Source organism: Meleagris gallopavo, chromosome 17 (assembly GCF_000146605.3).
Source record: "Meleagris gallopavo isolate NT-WF06-2002-E0010 breed Aviagen turkey brand Nicholas breeding stock chromosome 17, Turkey_5.1, whole genome shotgun sequence".
Taxonomy (NCBI): domain Eukaryota; kingdom Metazoa; phylum Chordata; class Aves; order Galliformes; family Phasianidae; genus Meleagris; species Meleagris gallopavo.
The window spans coordinates 8012638-8031558 of NC_015027.2; the positions used below are offsets into that span (position 1 = coordinate 8012638).

Below are 18921 nucleotides of genomic sequence, written 5' to 3' on the forward strand. Positions count from 1 at the left end.
GCAGGCGAAGGCCCGGCAGCTGAGGCGGCAGCGGGAGCTCGGCGGAGCGGGGCCGGAGGATGGAGCTGCGGAGGGGAAGAGAAGCGAGGAAGGCGCCGCGCAGAGCCGGCGAGGGCTGAGGAAGGAACGGGAGGGCGGCAGTGCGGTACTGAAGAGGAGGAGAGAGGGAGACCCGGGCCCTGGGGCAGGTAACAGTGACACCGCCGTCCGACAGTAAATCCGGTCATCTGCTCCCCGAGCAATTCCTTTCCTAGTAGAAAACGCGATATTGCAAACATCGGGGATCAGTGCAGTGTAAGGGAAAGAGGGCTGCGTGTCAGCACGGTTCTCAGCTGCCTCCGTAGCACCAAAGCAACGTTTGGCTCTTGTGCTTGAATTCGGGGATAAGCTTGGTTAAGTTCTGTGATGAAAAACATTCCCCGTATCCCTTTTCTGTGGCACGTTGTGATGTGTAACTCTGCGTTGCTGTTACCTAGATTCTGAAGGAGACACCGAACAGCGGGAAGGCAGGAGCAACCTTAAAAAAAAATCTTCAAAAAGGAAGAAGAGGGATGAGGGAACTGAAGGGGCTGAAGTGAGGAAGAAAGAGAGCAGTGAAGGAGCTGAAGGGAACCAAAGCGCAGAGGAGGAGCTGCCCTCAGCAGCCTTGGAGGAAGAAGCACAACCACCACCTTCCAGCCTGGTAGTTCTTGGAGACTATGCTAAAAAGCCCGTGCAGAAGGTAACTGCCTTGACTGAATTTTGATGACAGCTAGGAATGAAAAGGTGCCTTATTAGCATGTATTTAGTATATAGCTTTGTCTGTTCGGTGGCAAAAAACACTTTGCTACTCTCTTTTTCTCTCGCCTCAGGTACAGCCTTTCTTGCCACATTGGCTTGCTCAACCCAAGCTAGTGCAAAAACGTATCAAAGAGAATCTAACTCCAATCAAAGATGTCCCAGGAATTCACCCCAAGCTGTTGAAAAAGCTGCAAATGAATGGAATAGAGTCCTTTTTTCCAGGTACCTTGTTAGTGCTCTTCTTTCTCTAAATTTGTTTACATATTTCCTTCACTCTTGCTGTATATTTTGTGTAGTCAATGAGATGAAGCATGAAACAAAAGCAAGCTTAATGCATTAATGAATTCAGTTTTTAACCTCTGTTTTCATGACAGCGTGTGTTCTAGTAATTGAAGGCTGTTATCTAGTCATAAATGCAACTACACAAAATGTTTTGAAGTAATACCTCACAGAAGCCAAAAGAGGGAGAGCTTGCTTTTGTCATTCCACTTCTACTTAGTTCCTTGGCTGCTAAACCTCACAGATAAATCAAGATTGCTGGTTTGTGAGGGCAAGTTTTGAAGCAGGGAAATAAGCGAGTTCGCAGTCATAGCTCTTGTTTTTACAGGACTGTTTGTTTCAGTCCTTGTGTTCTCTCTTGCAGCAAACTTGAATGACTTCAAAGCCTATGGAAAGTGTTTGTTTTGCTCCTTGGCAGATAATGCTGATTTTCTCTGATGCATATTTTGTGTACTTCAAAAAAAAAAAAAGGATACAAACAAGTATCCATGGGTTTTAAATCTGCGCAGTACCATCCCAATATGAGTACAACAATGTGGGTGTGTGTTGAAAACAGTATTTGACAGAGTAATGTCTATTCTGAGCATAAGAAATAGCTGAATTCTTGGGGAAGGAAATTTCTGTGCTCAGTGCTAAGCTCACAAATGAAAAAGACCCGGAGGAAAAAACAGTTTCTGTACTGGTTTTAATTCTTCCTTTTAATTCTTATGCCCGCAGCAGCAGTGATACAGATGTGAACACAGATTTGTTGTATACAACATGGATTTCCTAGATAAACTAGTCTTAGTCTAGTTAATGAACTCTGCAAATAATGTGTGTTTCCATTTTTGTTCAGTTCAGGCAGAAGTGATACCTGCTGTCCTACAGAGTGCATCCAATGGGTACTTGATGGGGCAGGGAGGATACCGCCCCAAAGACATCTGTGTCTCAGCACCCACTGGCAGTGGTAAAACCCTGTCTTTTGTCATCCCAATAGTACAGGTGAGTTTTTACTACCAGCAAAATACCTGTACAGAAAACGTTGAGGTTGCTTTTGTTCAGGCAAAATTTGAACTTAAAAGTAGATGAGAAAGCTGAGAAACTTGTGAATGCAAATCAGCAGGGTTTTCTTGCTCTGAAGGATCTACATGAATCCACTTGTGCTCACTGCTCTTTTGCAGACAGCTGATAAAACATGAAGAGTTGAGAGGATGTGGGGGAGTAAAACAGAAATGTAAAACTCTGGGAGGACGAATCAAGCCTCTCTCTTCTCATTAGTTTAAAGAAACTCCTTCTCACCCCATTGTGTTAGAGCTTTATTTGACCTTTGTTTTTACAGGTTCTGCTGGATAGGGTAGTTTGCCAAGTGCGAGCTCTGGTTGTTTTGCCCACAAAGGAACTGGCACAACAGGTAAGTAGCTCTTCACCTTTCTTGCTGAGCAGAACTGTGCTGAAAGAAGGGCTAATGCAGTAAATATTTGCATGGCTGCTCAGGAAAGCAGGCTGAATTCTCTGTCAGTGGGACTGTTGTTAATGTAAAGTATCAGTTTCACTGATTTTCTTGCAGCTAACAAAGCCCATTTCTTTCCAGGTGGGTAAAGTGTTCAACATTTACACCGATGGGACAGGTCTGAAGGTTGTATTGATTACTGGCCAGAAATCTTTCGCAAAGGAGCAGGAAATGCTTGTCCAGAAAAAGTAGGTTAAGTGGTCTTTTGATAAGGTTTATAGAGATTGTAAACTCTAATCTCCACAAGCAGAGGTCAAAATGTGAACTGTTGTATTGCACCATCACGCAAGAAGATTTTGGATAGTGGGTTTATATGCTAGAGGCTGTTTTTGTTTTTTCCCAGGTGCCTGCTTCAATTCTTTCTTGTAGTTACATTTTTAGATTTTTAGGGCTCTTTACTACCTGAGTAGAATGAAACACTTACTGTGTGCCCACAGAAACAAATGACTTTTTGGTTTTTGCTGCAACTTTTCTTAAGTGCTCTTTTCTGATTTGCATTGAAGAATGTTACTTTTTGTTTAAACTGGGGCAGTACAATGGAGAGCAGGATTTAGTGCCCAGTATTGCTTTTGTTTGCTGGTAAATTGGGTATTAAATTGTATTACTATAAATGAAAAAACATGAGGAAAATCTTCAGGCCTTCTTATCAAGAATCTCTGTTATCTGCTTTACAGTGTGGGGAGAAACTTACTGATGAGCTGCTGCTTCTTGCAGGGTGACAGGCTACTGCAGCCTTGCTGATATTATTGTGGCTACACCAGGGCGGCTCGCAGATCACATCAGCAAGACCCCAGGGTTCAGCCTGACGCAGCTTCGCTTCCTGGTGAGTCACCTCCACACATCTCCCATTGCAGTGCACGGTCCGTTGGGTCTGTAATTCTTGCTTTGTTCTTCTGTAGTGCATAAATATTTCTCTGTTGGAACTGTTGTGTGTACTTGGTTTGTGCCTTAGACTGTTCAGACAGCTGCCTTAAGATGAGAAGTTCCATTCCAACTCATGACACTTACTTGCCCTTGCAGACACAAACTTGGAATAGAGCTATTCTGTTTAAAAAAAAAAGGTTTTTTGTTGTTGTTGTGGGGTTTTTTGGTTGTTGTTGTTTTTGGTTTTTTTTCCCCAGGGTTAATTATCAGGATTTCAAGTTAATTCACCATATTGGAATCTGTACAGAGACATGGCTTCCATCTTAATTAGGGTTTGAAGCGTTTTCTCTTAAATACAACCGTGTATTTGCAAAAGTGCAAATGAAGTGGTGTGTAGTTTGAGTGTCCAGTTGGCTACTGAGCAACTGAAATGAAAGCAGAATTCGGTTTTGGGATAGAAATGTGTGCTTTCATTTGAGAAAAGATGGGCAAAGGAAGCATTTCTGTTGATGAGAAGCTTTTATACATCTTGGATTCTGGCTCACTGTTATAGATTTAAATAAATAAAATAAAAAAAAAGCTGCTACATTCAAGATAGTGCTTAACATGTAAGTTTTTTTTGTCTGTGTGAATTCAGATCATAGATGAAGCTGACCGTATGATTGATGACATGCACCAGAATTGGCTGAACCAAGTTGTCAAAGCTGCATTCCAAGCAGAAAATGAAGATGGTTCTAATACACTTTTTCAGAGGACCAAACCAGGGCCTGTAACAGCAGCTGGGTAAGCTGCAAAATGCATTTCTTTGAACTGTTTGCAAGGATATTCAGAGAAATGTCTGCCAAAGTGAGGCAGCTACTTCTTCAAAGCTTGAAAAAGCAGGCAGTGAACAGCTGCTATTAAAGAATGTCTTTTAGGCTGAAATCTAAGTATTACCTTCTTCAGGCATTCCTTAACTAGACTAAAGCAGCATCCAAAGAATACACAAATACTGCAAGTCTCTGATCATTTACACAGCAAACAACAGCATTGCCCTCTGACATATGAGTACTGTGCATCTGCAGCTGCTCTTTTCAAATAGCATGGCAGAGATGCATCAGAAACTGAGATCAGCAGTGAAGGAAGGAAGTGACTAGGATTGGGGCAGGGATGACTGGGGTGCAAGGTAACAAATGAGGGTTGAACAGTTGAGTTGAGAATGCTGATCCAGTTCCATCTGTGAGTTCCACTGTTAAACAAGAGTGGGAAAGATCCTACCAGAAGGGCCTGGTGCGGGAAATGGGTGTCAAAAAGAGTTAATTACTTCCCTCATAACATCATCTGAAAGCACACGTGGGGGAATTCCTTTGCCCTATCCTCAGAGTTCAGTTTCCGTATGCTGTTTATTTCAGTTGCTGTTACCCTCAGATACCCTTACAGAAACTGCTGTTTTCAGCTACGCTGACCCAGGATCCAGAGAAGTTGCAGCAGTTGGGCTTGTTTCAGCCTTGCCTCTTCACGTCTGTCTACTCTGAGAAAAAACCGCTCAGAGATGGAACAGAGACCGAACAGGATTCTGAAGAGAAGTACACACTCCCTGAGGAGCTATCAGTATGACATTAATTCTCTTGCAACCATAAAAGTAACCTATCTGGTAGCTGATGGAAGAAAGAAGGTGTTTGAATAGATTAGACTTTGAGATTAGTTTAACTCTGGGATATCTAGTGATGTTTGTAGCCTATGAACAAATACACCTTTCTTTCAACGCCTTGTATTACAGAGATGCTGAAAGAAAGTGGCTGTGGGAATTTTGTGACTCAAACAGCTCTGCCTTCACTCATCTGTTTTCTGATTACTAAGTGTTTGTTTGGTTAGGACTGGAATTCTTTAAAATTAAACTCTTAGTACAGAATTAAGTTTGCTTGCAAAAGGGAGTAGAGATAAGCAGTAATGTAGCACTTCTCAACTATCCATCTCAAGTTATATTTTGCATATGTATGTATAACATGCATTTTAAGGCATGTGAATACAAATCAACCTGTAGATGAGAAGGCAGTGCATGTTGTTACTTGCCACAGAGAAGTGAGAGCGCTAGAACAACATAGGTCTCCTGCCTCTGCCTTGTGCTGTGTTGCTGTGACTTGTTCTAAATAGGGGGTGGCACTGTGGGATCTGGTTTTGTTGCTGTTAGTTGCAAAACATCCAAGGCAGTGTGGGTTATGGACAGGTAGTAAGTTTCAGGGAAGACAGCCCTGGCAAGAAGTAATTTGTCTCTGAACTTCTTCCCTGATGACTGCAGCAAAGTTATGTGCCTTGTGACCTGAATTCCAAGCCATTGCTCCTCTTGCACTTCATGCTGACAAAGAAGTTTACCCGTGTGTTGTGTTTTACCAACTCCAGAGAGGCTTCTCACAGGTGAATATATTCATGAGGTCATTTGGCAGATAGCTGCCACAGTGGTGTTACAGAGTTAAGTGATGAAGTGGTGGTTTCTATCCCATCCACCTGCAGATTGTTCCTGCTTGTTCAAGCTTTTGGTGGAATCACTGTGGCTGAGTTTTCTTCTCGGTTACCTCCAAATGAGAGGAAGAGAACCTTGAAGGAATTTGAACAAGGAAAAATACAACTGTGAGTATCTTAAATGAGTTTCCTGTAAGTCTCAGGACATATGCTATTTCTATGTGCAAAACTAGTTAGAATCAAGAGGATATTTAAACAGGGCTCCCCTGTAAAACAGCATGCAGAATCAGTTGAAAAATGGGCATGGGACCTGGCTCAATCAGATTGGCAGACAGGTTTACTTCTATCCATCATTTTGATTCACTTTGTGATGTTCATAACTGTATTGGGATTGTATCTGTGAAATGTCCCCCGAAAGAAGGTAAATGTTTATTTTCTGTCTGGATTTTCTTTTTGTCCAAACCCTGTATTTAAATTCTTCCTTGATTACTGGCAGACACCTCACTGTCTGCAGTCAGTACCTTTAAGGAATGCTCAGATGGTTTACAGGTTTGTAACCTGTGGTGTGCTGGCAGCTGCCTGGCTCAGTGTTGCATGCTTGGAGAACCTGGAAATGCTTTATAGCTTTTCATATATAACTGTAGTGGCACTTAGAACAGGCAGCTAATGCCAGTTACACTATGTGACTTACAGTGCTGCTTTAATGCTTAGAGCTCAGAAGTTGACTGCCCAGTTTTATCAGAGATTAGCAGTAGTTGTGCTGTGTTCAGCTGTTCTCTATGTGTTTGTGTAATGGCAGAGACGTTACCTGAAAACAACTGTATGTACATTCAAAACCAGGTTGATCAGCACAGATGCCACTGCTCGAGGGATTGACATTAAAGGAGTGAATTGTGTAATAAACTATGACACACCTCAGTTCATCAGGACATACATTCACCGGTAAGACAAAGCAGGAACAAAAGGAAGATGTTTGAGCTTGGTGTTCTCTGAAATACTTAGTATAAGCAACATGAACTTAAAAAAAAATCCACAGCTGAAACTCCTTTTAACTTCAGTGTAGAACTAACTTCTTAAATCAGAAGCTAATTCATGGCATCATGGAGCAATGTAGTATTAAAACAGAAATCTAGCACCCTATTACATAAACTGTATTTTACAGGAGCTAGAAACATTGTCCTGGAGAATGTCAAGTTGGGTTTCCAGAGACTCAGAACACTGCAGAGGCTCAGCAGCTGTAAATGGACTCTGGAAATGTTCATCCTTTGTAGCACATGGCTAGCCCTGTTAAACATAAAAACCCAGACTTTCTCCTACATCTGGAGGGTTTCACAGTCAGGCTCCTGGGGCAGATAGTGGCAGTGACTACTGCATGACTGAACTGACTTGATGTTCCTTGTTCTGATTTCAGCGTTGGAAGAACAGCTCGTGCAGGGAAAGCAGGCTTAGCTTTCAGCATGGTCCTCAGAATCCAGGTTTGTCATCGGTATAAGATTCATTTGAAATGGAAAGGTGGAGGACTGTAAGGAACAGAAAGTTCATACTACTTTTTACCTTCTCCACTCAGCTGTTTTGTACTTGGAAAATCTTTATTCGGTCACTCTGTGACTAGGCAGAAAATCCCAAAATATGCTCATTTTCCAGCTGAGAGACAGCAGGCTGCCCCTTGTGAAGGAGAGGTACTCACTTCTTTTTCTGCTGTGTCTGTTTTGTTGTGCAGGAACGCAGGTTTCTGCGGATGTTGAAGGATGCTGGCATTCCAGACATAAAGCAGCACTTGGTCAAGGGCAAGTTGTTAAAGCCATTGGTGCAGCAATATGAGGAGGCTCTGTCTAAACTAGAGAGGACAGTCAAGGTAACTGCAAGAGGGGAGAACAGCAGAGAATGGGGGAGGAAATTAGAAATTCAAAACTACAGTTTACGCAGTTCATTGCAAGTCATGACAAGCACAAGTGTTAGTGTCCAGAATCCTTCTCTTGGACTGAGACATCTCTGTTTTGGTGTGAAGGAAAGCATTTTCTGCAGACCTTTACGCACCAGTGGGAAAGTTGAGAGCTTTTGGACAGAAGCAGGATAGCATTTAACTTGCCACGTTGGTGGACAAGGGAACTGTAACAGGAACTGTAACAGATAGTTTTGGGCTGTATGATTTGAGTAAGCGTTCTGCTCTCTTCTTTGAGGACTTAACAAACATTTGTTCTTGAAGAATTGCGATTTTGAGTTGCAGATTAGGAATATTAGGGGCAGGGCAGAACAGATAACAATACTGTTACGTTACTGCCCAAAGTCCCTTCTGTATGACCCTGGGCAAAAACATTTCGAGTCACTTTCTCAACTTTAATTTTGAACAGGTCGAGCGAGCACAGAAACGAGTCTGAATGAACGCAGGCAGAGGTGGCTGTGTTTCATGGCACTGAAGATACCCAGCACAGTAACAAGGAGATGTGGTTCCTGAGCTCGGTGCTCATCTCCTCAAGCTTATCTTGTCTAAAATCAGCTATTACATGCCTCTTTCTCGTTACAAGGACACAGGAAACAGGGTTAATTTACTGGCTTTCGAGAAGCAAATGCAATTGAAGAGGATTTTGCATCATTACCCAATTGGCATATGTAAAACTACCTCCAGTGAACAGAAGAGCCATGTCCAGTTCTTGGTCATGGGCCTGATGGAGCTGCTGGTCACCAGATGTGTGGGTTGTGCCTTTTTTCCCTCTGAAATGGGACAGCTCAGTTCTGCCATGTTGTGCAAGGAGCTGCATCCTCATGAAAGCATAAGAATGCATGCAGTGCAGTGCGTGGAGCAGAATGCTGTTCAAAGAACCGTTGTAGGTTGAATGAACTGCAACTTTTTAAATAAATAGACATAGTTTTAAAAAGACTTTTATATACTGTTTTAAAGTTTCTGAAATACAAAGGTGATGACAGTGGCTTTTTGGTTGTATTGCTGTGTCTTTGTTATTTCCTTGCCTGCATTGTTTCCTTCCTTTCAGTACAAGGGGTAGCAGCAGCTGTGCTAAGTGTTACTGTTAACGCAGACTAAAACATCTCCTGTCTGCTGTGAATTTAAAAGCCTTTATATTTACCTCTGGTATTTTCAGCTGTCCCTGACAGGCTTACAACTGCCCTGTGGCTGTAGCCTCCACCTGCCCTTGGAGACGTGCAGGAAAGAGATCCAGTTCTGACTTTTGTTGTTTTGTAAAACAATATAAATGTACACCATCATTGGCAATACATTGATGGAGGAAAAATAAAAGGGAGGGTGTTGGAAAGCTTGGAGGGATGAAAGTCAGGAAAGGTGTTCACGTGCTGAAAGCACAGCAGGAGCAACGTGTGACTGTCACAGCAGTGGAGCCTGCTTCTGTCCTGCTGCTTGGGTGCCATACCTGTCTGTCAAGTTGGTTTTGCTTAGTCTTGGTGTAGGAGATGTGTACAACCCCCCCCTACACCAGAGCTGCGAGTTCCCATGAGCGAACTTGCCCGGGCATAGCATCCCATTAATCAACTGCCTTCATTTCTTATCATTAAGTGATTAAGGACAGTGATTAAGCCGAACCAAGTCCTGATGATACGCGCCAGAACTTCGCCCTGTGCGTCCTGGGGGGCGGCTGCACCACCACCTCCGGATCGGTTCGGTTCGGGCGGTGCGGAGAGGAGCGGAGCCGGCCAGGAACGGGGCGGGAGCTCCGGGTCCGCCTCCGCGGTGCTGCTCCGCCCCGTCCCGGCGTCTGCGGGACAGAACGGACGGGACGGGAGCGAGGGAGCAGCAGGATGGGGCTGGAGCTGTACCTGGATCTGCTCTCGCAGCCTTGCCGGGCGGTTTACCTCTTCGCCCGGTGCAACAACATCCCGTTCGAGTTCAAACGGGTGGAGCTGATGAAGGGTGAGCGGGGATGGGAAGGGGTCGCTGCCCCCCGGTAGCAGCGGGCGGGGGCTTCAACTCCGGTTGTTACGGGGCAGCGCTGCTGCCCGCGTCCCCACCTCGTGCTGCGGTTCTGCAGGGCTGTGTGCGAGCTCTTTGAAAACAGTCCATCAGAAAATGGGGGACAGGAAAAGAGACTTCTTTCTGAGAAGTAACGCTCCTCGGGGCGTGCCAGCCAAAAGGAGATGGGAAGTGCACCCAGCAGCGTGGGGTTCGCCCCTTCCAAGTAACCTCCAGGGGCTCCGTGCTGCGGTGTGCAGCGCCTGGCAGCACGGTGTGGTTCTCCCCTGGGTGTTGCAGTGGGGCACGGTGGGGTGAAGTCATGCTGACAGCACTGGGAGATGGCGAAGGCAGCGGGGGTGAAGTGCAGCAGCCAGAATCGGAAATCTGAGGGCTGCAGAAGGGAGAAGGGCTTTTGTTTGTTCTAAAACCAACTGACAGAGGGTAGGAGCCCACCAGAGAGGGATCGTATGTTTTCACCAGAGGACGATCTGGAGATCTGTATCTCTTTTCTTTGCTGGTAAAAAGTGCCTTTCAGCCTTTCCAGTGGTCTGTTGTGAAATTCAGTGAATGTATTGGGCTTAAAAACAATGCAAGATGAGGTTTATGAGGCTCAAACTGATAGAGAAACAAGAGAGGCTCCAGCTTGTTGTTAGAAAAACCTCAGGGTGTTGTGGTTTCTTCTCTGGGTGTTCCCCTTCATGCCTTGGCTGCTCACCGATGCACTTGATGCTGCTTTCCTCTTAATGACCCGTCTCAGCAGAGGCTGATTGCAGCTGGGGTAAAAGCCCATACAGTGTCCTTTCCCTTCTTGCCAATGAGTGGTTGTGGTGAAATGCTGATCCAAGTGAGAAGAGGCTGGCAGGCAAGCAGTGAGAGCATGAAGAGGAATGGAAAAATTGAAAGAGAATTACTCAGAGATTGGGTTTGCCAAGTTCTGGGAAAACAAGCCTTTTCCAGAGCATCTCCTGGGGCACAAAGATTCCCAGGTGACTCACACAGGAGGGCATGACAGGGGGAAAGGCACTGGAGAGATGTGATTGTGGAGATGCACGTGTGTGACTCTGAAGCCAGGGGCTGGGAAGAGGCTGGCATGAACGAAGGTGTCTGGGCTTGGGTCCAGAGGTAAAGAAGCACAGTGGGACTCCAAAGGAACAAAACACCTCTGGTTGGTTTTACTCTGCCTGCTTTACAGAGGTGACCTAAAAGACGGGGCTTAAAAGCAAACTCGCCTCTGCATTTGCTCTGATCTATGATAAGGAAAACTCACACAAAGAGCTTATTAATATGTTTGTAATAAAGTTCTCATTGCTTTATATGGAATCATAGGAATTTGCTTCCTCTAAACAGAGGACTATAAAGAGAGTTTAATATGAATTTTCTTATTTTCCAGGAAAAAGAAAAAAAAAAGAAAGGAAAGGAAAAATTCCTTTTTTTCCTCACTGTCCCTGTGGTTAACCCACTGTGTTTGTGGTACTGAGATCCCTTCCCCCCAAAGCTGCTTGGTGTTTGTGCCCTGACAGGTACCTCCAAGCACAAACTTCATGCTGATACCGCCCTGAGTTGACAAACATTGCTGGTATGAAAGGACTCTGAACCATTTTGACCTTTGTCAAGAGGTTGTTCTGGTATGCAGGCAATAAGTAAGCTGACATCATAAGGCAAGCCAGAATCTACCCCTGTGGTACAGAGCTGTATTTGTACAGTCAAAGCCAGAAACGGTCCAAGTGTTGCCCGTGGGCTCCTCAGCTGATCCCAGATGGGTGCTGAGCACCACTGATGAGAAAAAATCTCTCATTTCCCTCAGGGCAGCACAGGACCGAGGAGTTCAAGAAGGTGAACGTGCTGATGAAAGTGCCTGCACTGAGGGATGGTTCCTTCACCTTAGCAGAGAGGTAAGGCACAAATAAGCTCAGTCCTCTGCTGAAGTACTGTTGTGCCAATGCTTGGGTTCTGTCTCTTCTCAGACAGCATTGGCTATGAAAACTCTGAGCTGCTGCTTGGAGCTAGCTTGCATGCAGGCAGTATTTCTGAGCTCAGACACCTGCCCCTATGTCCTCTGCTCTCTGCCTTCAGCTGGGGGCTGTAGTTCAATGTCTAGATCTGTCAGAAGGCACCTGCTGTGGGATGGCCTGGCAACGCAAAGCTCTGAGTTGGAATGAACTCATTCTGTGGTTTATGTATGCTCTAAAATGTCTGCAGGGTAACTGTAGCACAGCCAGGCAGATGTGGCCTGCTGGTGATGCAATGGCTGATTGCTTTCCCTGAGCAACCAGCAAGCCAGCACGAACTCTGCCATGTGCTGTGACCACCCAATGATTACACATTCTCACTTATACCTGACTTAAATTACATTTGTACTGCTGCTCGCTCAGCAGTGCAGTATTAGGGAGAAGGAGAAAGGATGAGGTGCTTTCATCTCAGCTTACCACTCACTGCTCTGTCCTGCTCTCTGCCAGCGTTGCCATCCTCATGTACCTGGCCCGGAAATTCAAGACTCCCGATCACTGGTATCCCTCTGACCTGCAGAAACAGGCCAGAGTTGATGAGTACCTGTCATGGCAGCAAGCCCACATTCGTGGGAAGGGGAGCAAGGTGTTCCTAAGTAAGGTAAGGCCATCATACACTAAAAACCGAGAGCGCTACGGCATCCCTGTGTGCTGGGCCTTTCAAAGTGAGCATACAAACCCGGAACAAACCTAGACCTGGGATTGATATGGCTGGTCAGTAGAGACAGATCTTTGCCCAAATGAAGTAGTCTGAATCCTTCCTGCTGCAGCCATAGCTCTGAAGTCTGTGGGGCTCATTCTTTGTCAGTGCAGAGCAAGCAGTTTGCATGGTGAATGTATGAACAGCAAGCAGCAGGCATAGCTTGCTGCCTTCCGCCCAGCTTCATGGAAAGAAAGAACATCCCACTGGAAAACAAAATGCAGCTGTTTAAAGATGATGCAGCCCTCCCTTGAGAGAAGACTCGCGTGGTTGAAATTTCAAACTTTCTAGGGAGGAGACACAGACAGATGGGAAGCAAGGATGGTTACTGACATTAATCTGTTCAACAGCTTGTTCTGTTCAACAAACAGCTGTTCTTGGGCACGGACACTGGGGGATCCTTAGAAGAAGGCAGTTTGAGGCCTGGACTTTGTTTAGAGGGAAACGTGTAAAAAGCAACGTCTGTTCTTCTCCCTGCCAGGTGCTGATACCTCTCCTTGCAGGCCAGCCACTGCCTCCAGAGAAAGTGGAAAGTGCTACTGAGGAGCTGAATGTTGTCCTGAATCAGTTTGAGGAGAAGTTCTTGCAGGGCAAGCCCTTCATCGTGGGCAACGACATCTCCTTGGCAGACCTCGTGGCCCTGGTGGAGCTCATGCAGGTGAGCATCGATCACGTGCTGTCAGATATACAAGCTGGGCTGTGGGCAGCAGCACATCTCTGTAGGAGAGATCCTTCTCTCTGCAGTTTAGTCTTCAGTGGAATTAAAACTTGTTCCTTTTTGACCACAAGCAGAATTGAGTTTGCCAGGGAATTTCTCTTTATAGAAGTTTGGACAAAGTTTTCATTTTCTGGTATTTCTTCCAGGAAAAAAGGAAGTTGAATTATAAAGCAGACAGAGGAGGATGAAGGAGAGATTGAAAGAACAGCTCACTTAGAACACAAATTCAGGAGAGAAGCTAAACTGCATTTGTCTTGAGGGAGCTGAACGTAAGGTGCTCATTGACCACTGCTTTGTCTTTTGAGCAGCAGAGCAGGGACTCCTCACCCTCCTTCCTAGACAGAAGTACTGAAGCACTATCTGTGCTGTCTAGGAATAAAGTCACTTTCTGTTTTAGGGGAGAATAAATCTGTTTGATTGTCTCCCACTACCAGGATTCAGTGTCATAAAATGAGCTACAGAAATCACAGGGATTTGGAAGAGACACGTTGGGGTGTGTGTGTGTGTGGACTTGTGTGTTCCATGTCCAACAGTTTGGGGGTCTGTCACAGCTGTATTTCCACTGCAGCTCCCAGGGGACAGCACTGCTTCTGCAGGTTAAGAAGCAGAGATGAACTCCACCTAATGAACTCCATGACTTTGTTGCCTCAAACGAGAAGCACATCTGTGCTTCGTTCTGCTCCCAGCCCTGGCAAACCCCTTGGCTGGCTGCTGGCAGGGAAGCCTGATGCCCGGGTTCTGTTGCTCTCTCTGCAGCCTGTTGCTTCTGGCTACGACCTCTTTGAGGAGAGGCCCCGCTTAGCGGAGTGGCGCAGGCGGGTGGAAGAAGCCGTGGGGAAGCAGCTCTTCCAGGAAGCACATGAAGAGATCCTGAATGCCAAGAATGTGACTGCTGATAAAATGGCACCTGAGCTGCGGGAGCACTTAAAGCAACAGCTCTTAAAGCAAGTCAATTAGAACGAAGGGCGTCACACTCCAATTAAAATGAATTATTTTGCGTAAGCTTTTAGTAATATTTCAGTATTTCCTCCAATAATAGTACAAAAAACTGCATTCCAGAAAATGCACTTCAGTTACAGTCTTTCTGCAACTTAGAAGGGAAGAAAAGTACATTTTAGACTGCAGCCAGCCAGCCTTTGGCTGCTGCCCCTGCCCAGAGGGTAAGGGAGCACCTGGCCACTAGAGGCTGCTGTGTTACAGATCAGAGCGAAGGGAGGGAAGGCGCAAGGAAGCTGTGCGAGTTCTCAAGTGAGGTCTGAGAAGGATGGGGTGAATCCCATGAGCGAAGATCCTCAACAATAGCCTTATGCCATTATCTACATAGCTTATGCACAGTTGAGAAAAGCTGGTTTTCTAGGTGAAACCACTGCCAACCACGTGGTAGCCTTCCTCAAGCCACATCGGTGCTCCATGCCTTCCCCAGAGGCAGCTCTATGGAAGGCATTTAAACCAGGTTCCCTGCTGCTGAATGCTGCTGTGGCTGGGCCTGTACTGGGGGCGGAGGGGGCTTGGTGGCCAGCCCCAGGGCACGTGCAGTGCTTAGCAAGCAAGCTGACTAATGCTGAAATAATGTTCATGTCCCACTACTCTTCTGTCATGACATATTCTCCAGTAAAGTTAATCGTTACGCTTGCAATGTGTCCTAGCTCTGTTTGGATTTGTAAACAGAACTGGGAAAAGGGCAGCTGTGGATTCCTTACACAGACTGGTATGGTTCCCTTTCATAACCTCTTCACTGCCTCCCCTTGCACGCCTTCCTGTCTTCTTCCTGTTTCTGCCCTTCCATTTTCCACGTAAGAACTATGAATCGTCCCAATTTGCATAACTGTTTTTTCCTCCTTGTTTAGCACTGGTTTTAGCTGGAAGTCTGTGCTGTGGTTTGCTAGGTGGTTACACTGCCCACAGTGATGGCTGTGTGGTGCAGTGGCTGTGAGGTGTCTGCCATGTTAATGCTAGTTAAGTGACAGCAGTGCTCAGAAAAGATGAAAACAGCTACTCAAACAGTCTCGTATCCTTTCAGCTGCACCTGTAGTTTTGCAGAATAAGCCATCTGTCTGTTCTGTATTTGAGTTTCCTGAGTAAATCTGCCCTCTAGATCAAAAGGGCACCACGAACCAGAGCTTGCAGTGCGTGTCCCTCAGGTATGAGCTAAGCCAGGCAGATCAATCCTCTTTCCGGTCTTCCAGCTTGCAGGATATCCTAAATGTCAGTAGTGAAAAAAGCAAAGTTTGCCCAAAAACGCTTTCATTTTCTGAGTTGACAGCAGAGAATAATTTGTTTTCTCTAATTTTTATTGTCTTCTTGCATTCTGCTTGGCAAACTCAATAACTTGCCCTGAGAGTATCTGCATTGTTGCCACCTGACCTGTAACTGCTGTAGGTGCCGCTCTGCTGTGGTTCAGCTTGCCTGTAGTTCTGAGCCTAAAGAAAAGAGGCTGTTAATGCCATGCTGCCAACCACTTCCTTTCTTCTACAACCTGCAGCTTACCACATCCAGCTGGCTGAGCTTCACTCTGAATAAAATAGGTCCCTCCTTGCTACCTCTTTTAGCACTGTTTGTGTAACTTCAGACTACTCCAACTTGTCCCTTTTTTGTAGAGAGCAAGCTTTCTATTACCAGCATAATAAATTCCTCAGCTTCTGTTCAAGTAGAAACAGACCAGAAACAACAAAAGCCAAGAACCAAATCAGACAGCCCTCAAATGGAGCTTGTTAGCAGAGCTTTCTTGATACATATTTCCCTGCAGAACCTCAAGAACTTTTGTGCATGTGAAACCATTGCGTGAGCCAAAGCAAATGCAGGACCAGCACTTGGTCTTGCTGAAGCTCATCCCATTGGCCTCAACCCAGCAATCCAACCTGTCCAGATCCTTCTGTAGGGCCATCCTACCCCCAGGCAGATTGATTCCCAGTTTGGCGTCATCTGCAAACTTACTGCGGGTTCACTCAATCCCCTCATCCAGGTCATCAATAAAGATACTAAACAGGACATGCCCCAGTATCGATCCCAGAGAACACCACTTGTAACTGCTCATCAGCTGGATTTAATTCCATTCACCACCACTCTCTGGGCCCATCCCTCCAGCCAACTCTTTACCATCAAAGAGTGTATCTGTCCAAGCCCTGCCAGCTTCTGCAGGAGAATACTGTGGGAGACAGCGTCAAAGGTTTTGCTGAAGTCTAGGTAAACTACATCAACAGCCTTTCCCTCATCCACCAGGCAGGTCACTCAATCAGAGAAGATCAGGCTGGCAAGCAGGACCTGCCTTTCATGAACCCGTGCTGTCTGGGCCTGATCCCCTAGTTGTCTTGCACACGCTGTGTGATCTCACACAAGATGATCTGTTCCATAGCCTTCCTTGACACAGAGGTGAGGCTGACAGGCCCGTAGCTCCCTGTATGCTCCTTATGACTCTTCTTGTAGACAGGAGTCACAATGGCAAGCCTCCAGTCTTCTGGGACCTCTCCAGTTGACCAGGAATGCTGATGGATGGCAGACAGCAGCTTGGCAATCACCTCTGCCAGCTCTCTCAGCACCCTCAGGTGGAGCCCATCTGGTCCCAAGGACTTGTGACAGTCCAGATGGAGAAGTAGGTCTTTGTTTCCATCTGAATCATGGGGTTTTACTCTGCTCCCCATCTCAGACTTCCAGATCAGGTAGAAGAGTACGCTGAAAATAATCAGTCTGACTTTAAAGACAGATGTAAAAAAGGCATCAAGAACCTCAACCTTTTCCTTATCCTCAGTGGTCATGTTCCCTGCCATATCCAGTAAAGGATGGCCATTCTCTTTAGCCCTCCTTTTATGGTTAATATTTGTAAAAAAGTTTTTAATTCTCTTTTACTACAGACTTGCCTTGCTGTTGGTTTTTATCATGGAGATAAAGCATATCGTCCTTGTACTTTGTCTTCTGCTGTCCCTCCGCTTCCCCCATCTGGTTAATTCGTGTCATTTGCTCTTAGCTGGTTCCAGATCCAAGGCTGAAAACCCCAAGAGCAGCTCTCTCTATCTGCCAAACCCAACAGGTTGTGCAAGAGTTTTGCCTGCTGCAGTGCAATGTTCATTGTCCGCTCCCCTTTGAGCTGAATATGCAGAGAGGTTGCACATCCTGTGACAGCTTAACATGCCATTCTGACTCACTTTCCTCAATTCTTGCCAGGAGCTATTTGGAAATAAGTGAGAGCCTGCGATTTCTAGAGTAAAATCATGCTGGGATACACAAAATCAGAGGAACCTACAGAAAACAGATACACATCCCAAGACATCTACTGCATTTTTTATTGACAGTGCCTGCAAGTACAGGGAGAAAAACCTTTCTTTGAGGTGATGGAACTAAAAAAAAAATATTGTGCTAGAAACCTAGAGAAGAATAATGAAATAAAATGCCATATAACTTGACTAAATTAAAAATATCTCTTTGATTGTGTGGGTGATGCAGTGCAGTCAGCAACAGCAGAAAGACAGGCAAACAGAACATTTCCAGAAGGCATGGGAAAAGCCCTTGGAAGCCCAGTCAGGACTAAAGGCTCCACTGAAGAATGAATTAAAAAAGGAGCACAGTGATCCTACATTGCTCATCCTGCTACCCAGCACTGGGATCAGAGAGTGCTTCTCAGCTCTAGTTTAGAGGAGGGGGCTGCAAGCATTTTAAACACAAAACTTTTACCTGGGCAGAGGCACAGTCATGTTCTCTTTCCCCACTCTGGTAGCATTTAATATTTTCTTGCTCTGGAGGAGTTTGACAGAACTCAAGCACCTGCCACAGTACTCTACAAGCCTTCATTTTGTGTTTCTGCTGCATGCAGAGGCTTTATAGGATAACATATCCTGAATGGGGACTAAAGAGTGCAGAGAGCCCTTCTCAAAACTAGTTGGGATAAGAAAAACAAACAAAAAAATCTTGTAGTGTGATTCTAAATCTGAAGAATTCCTCTGAAAAACCAGTGCATGGTACTGCAGACTCAGTGTCAGGACACAGCTTAGTCAAAAGTCACTCACAGGTGGTTGTTCTAACAGTAATCTCCATTGATAAGGAACTGTCAGAGCAGCAGTTCTGGAAAACGGTACAAAAGAAATACCTGGGAGTATTCCAGTTTTGGATTTACTGACAAGAACTCACTGCTTGGTACCTGAACCTTTTCCCAACCTTTTGCATGAGTGAAACAGCACCTGTCCCCCAGCTCCCTTTCCTTGAGGTCTCAAAGGTCTGTGTGTGACAGAAGGGCTGCGTGTGACAGAAGGGCTGTGTGTGACTGAAGGGCTGTGTGTGACTGAAGGGCTGTGTGTGCCACGTGAGCTGTGGCGCAGTGCTGATAAGGAGTGTCAGAGCTGGGTCTGACCGAGGGTGACTTTGCTATGATCGGTTCAACCACTGTCGGTGTCACAGACGTGTCTGTATTCACCAGCACTCTCCTCGAGTCACAGAGCTGTGAAACGCTGCGGGGCTACGCAGGGCTCGAGTTCAGCCTGACATTAATCCTATATAAGAAATAAGGGGAAAGGAGGGTCGCCGGTGTGCGTGGTGCCCGTGCCGACCGAGCAGTTGGCTGCGGGGCCAGAACCCGGTGTAGAAGGGCAGCGGTGCGACAGCCGGCCCTCTTCGGATCTCAGTCGCCGTCACTGCCCCACAAGGCTCCTTTCCTAAAGCGGCCCTACGCGCGGTGCCAGCTGCATTTCCTTTCCCGGCCTCAGCGCAGCCCGTCACGTCGCGGGACGGGAGCACCAC

The 18921-nt window shown here is 45.9% G+C and overlaps 2 protein-coding genes across 2 annotated transcripts in view; both read left to right on the forward strand.

Annotated features, from left to right (window-relative positions):
* DDX51 (DEAD-box helicase 51) overlaps positions 1-8792 on the forward strand; it is a 10094-nt gene extending 1302 nt beyond the window's left edge. Inside the window, exons 2-16 of the mRNA XM_010720378.3 lie at positions 5-188; positions 477-721; positions 852-1002; positions 1895-2040; positions 2378-2449; positions 2630-2736; positions 3263-3371; positions 4050-4195; positions 4804-5002; positions 5691-5806; positions 5903-6019; positions 6692-6793; positions 7263-7326; positions 7572-7706; positions 8203-8792. Coding sequence (XP_010718680.1) covers positions 5-188; positions 477-721; positions 852-1002; positions 1895-2040; positions 2378-2449; positions 2630-2736; positions 3263-3371; positions 4050-4195; positions 4804-5002; positions 5691-5806; positions 5903-6019; positions 6692-6793; positions 7263-7326; positions 7572-7706; positions 8203-8229 — 1920 coding nt within the window. The 3' untranslated portion in view covers positions 8230-8792. The remainder of the gene's footprint in view (positions 1-4; positions 189-476; positions 722-851; positions 1003-1894; positions 2041-2377; positions 2450-2629; positions 2737-3262; positions 3372-4049; positions 4196-4803; positions 5003-5690; positions 5807-5902; positions 6020-6691; positions 6794-7262; positions 7327-7571; positions 7707-8202) is intronic.
* A 745-nt stretch (positions 8793-9537) lies between these two features.
* Positions 9538-15736, forward strand: LOC100538440 (glutathione S-transferase theta-1-like). Its single transcript, XM_010720323.3, has 5 exons — positions 9538-9731; positions 11578-11665; positions 12230-12380; positions 12961-13137; positions 13954-15736. The coding sequence occupies exons 1-5, from the start codon at positions 9620-9622 to the stop codon at positions 14152-14154; spliced, it is 729 nt and encodes a 242-aa protein (XP_010718625.1). The 5' UTR covers positions 9538-9619; the 3' UTR covers positions 14155-15736.
* The last annotated feature ends 3185 nt before the right edge of the window (positions 15737-18921 follow it).

What these genes read in the sequence shown, in the direction of transcription:
- LOC100538440 (XM_010720323.3), top strand. Translation starts at nt 9,620, where the DNA reads ATGGGGCTGGAGCTGTACCTGGATCTGCTCTCGCAGCCTTGCCGGGCG. An exon ending in ACGGGTGGAGCTGATGAAGG is followed by an intron (nt 9,732 to 11,577) that starts GTGAGCGGGGAT and finishes CATTTCCCTCAG; the next exon opens with GGCAGCACAGGACCGAGGAG. An exon ending in GCAAGGTGTTCCTAAGTAAG is followed by an intron (nt 12,381 to 12,960) that starts GTAAGGCCATCA and finishes TCTCCCTGCCAG; the next exon opens with GTGCTGATACCTCTCCTTGC.